Here is a 1,838-nt window from a genome sequence, read left to right on the forward strand (position 1 = left end):
GGGGGGGGGGGGGGGGGGGGGGGGGGGGGGGTCAGGAACGGGACGCTCCACCCAGCTCGTGGGTTGCTATTGTTATTATTCGGCTCTTGGACACGCGGGGAGGGGGGGGGCTTTCCCTCGCCAGCCACCGCGGGGCTGGGGAGGGCGATCCGCATTGCCAACGGGGGTCCCCTGCGAGGGAGTTGGGGGCCAGGGGCACTTGCGCCTTTTGGGGAGGGGGGAGACCCGCTTCCTGATGCGCCTCTTAAGCGGTTATTTGTCGGTTGGTTCCTGGTTTTCGGAGGGGGGTGTGTGTGCGAAAGAGCGACCGTGCTGCTGTCCGCGGACCGGTTGCGGGGCTCCTCTCGCTCGGCGTTGCTGGGCAAAGAGATGGAGCGTGTGTGTGTGTGTGGGGGGGACTTTTGGTTTTATTTTTTTTTTGCCCCGTTGGTGCTTTTCGCCGAAGCGCCCGTCGGTGGCCAATGGGAATAGCGGCGAGGCGGAGAGAGGGGCGTGTGTAGCCGGGGCTGGCTTCCTAGTTATTGGTACTCTGTGGCCCCTCGAGGTGGGGGGGGCGATCGGAGGGACAATAGCTTGGCCGGCTGACAGGTTGCATCGCCGTCCCTCTGCGCGCGTCCACCTCCTCCCCCCCTACCCGAGAAATGGAGGTGTAACCGGCTCTTTTCCTCCCCCACCCGTTTCCCCACTCCTCCCCTCCTCCCCTCCCTTCCTCTTCCTCCTCCTCCGCCATCCTCTCTCCTCTCCTCTCCTCCAGGTTGCAAAATCAAAGCGCTGAGGGCCAAGACCAACACCTACATCAAGACGCCGGTGCGGGGGGAGGAGCCGCTCTTCGTGGTAACGGGCCGGAAGGAGGACGTGGCCATGGCCCGGCGGGAGATCATCTCGGCGGCCGAGCACTTCTCCATGATCCGCGCCTCCCGCAACAAGAGCACCGTCTCCAACGGCTCGGTGCCCAGCCCGCCCAACCTGCCGGGCCAGACCACCATCCAGGTGCGGGTGCCGTACCGGGTGGTGGGCTTGGTGGTGGGGCCCAAAGGCGCCACCATCAAGCGCATCCAGCAGCAGACGCACACCTACATCGTCACGCCCAGCCGGGACAAAGAGCCGGTCTTCGAAGTCACCGGCATGCCGGAGAACGTGGACCGCGCCCGGGAGGAGATCGAAGCGCACATCGCCATGCGGACCGGCGGCCTGATCGAGCTGACCGACGACAACGACTTCCACGCCAACGGCACCGACGTGGGCTTCGAGCTGGGCGGAGGGGGCGCCGGCAGCCTCTGGAGCAAGCCCAGCCCGGGACCCCCGCCGCCGCCGCCGCCCCCGCCGCCGCCCCCCTCCTCCTCCTCCTCTTCCTCCTCCTCCTCTTCCTCCTCTTCCTCCTCCAGCAGCATCACCCCGACGCCGGTCCGCAAGCCCTTCTGCAGCTACCGCAACGACAGCTCCAGCTCGCTGGGCAGCGCCTCCACCGACTCCTACTTCGGAGGCGGAGGCGGCGGCACCCGCTTGGCCGATTACAGCCCTCCCAGCCCGGCCTTCCCGCACAACGGCGGCCCCGCCAGCAACGGCTACGGCGGCGGAGGAGGGGGCGTCTACGGGGGCCCCGCCGAAGGCCTGGCCTCGCCCGATTGCCCTTCCGCCGAGCTGCCGGCCTTCGATTCCCCGCCGGGATTCGATCTGGCCCCGGCTCCGCCGCCGCTGTTGTGGTCGCAGTACGAGCGCAGCCTGGCTTCGCCCAACAACGCCGCCGGCGCCGCCGCCGCCCACCTGGCCCTGCTGGTGAGTGGCGGGCAGAGGCGGGGCGTCCCGCCGGCCCCGCCCCCGACGCGCCTGTCCCCGCC

At 69.1% G+C, this 1,838-nt stretch overlaps 1 protein-coding gene across 1 annotated transcript in view; it reads left to right on the forward strand.

Annotated features, from left to right (window-relative positions):
• MEX3B (mex-3 RNA binding family member B) overlaps nucleotides 1–1,838 on the forward strand; it is a 21,256-nt gene that overhangs the window by 11,073 nt on the left and 8,345 nt on the right. The window contains exons 2-3 of the mRNA XM_029284899.1: nucleotides 755–1,287; nucleotides 1,378–1,776. Of these exons, the coding sequence (XP_029140732.1) occupies nucleotides 755–1,287; nucleotides 1,378–1,776 (932 nt within the window). The remainder of the gene's footprint in view (nucleotides 1–754; nucleotides 1,288–1,377; nucleotides 1,777–1,838) is intronic.

This window comes from Protobothrops mucrosquamatus, unplaced genomic scaffold (assembly GCF_001527695.2).
Source record: "Protobothrops mucrosquamatus isolate PMUCROS unplaced genomic scaffold, P.Mucros_1.0 scaffold1082, whole genome shotgun sequence".
Lineage (NCBI taxonomy): Eukaryota > Metazoa > Chordata > Lepidosauria > Squamata > Viperidae > Protobothrops > Protobothrops mucrosquamatus.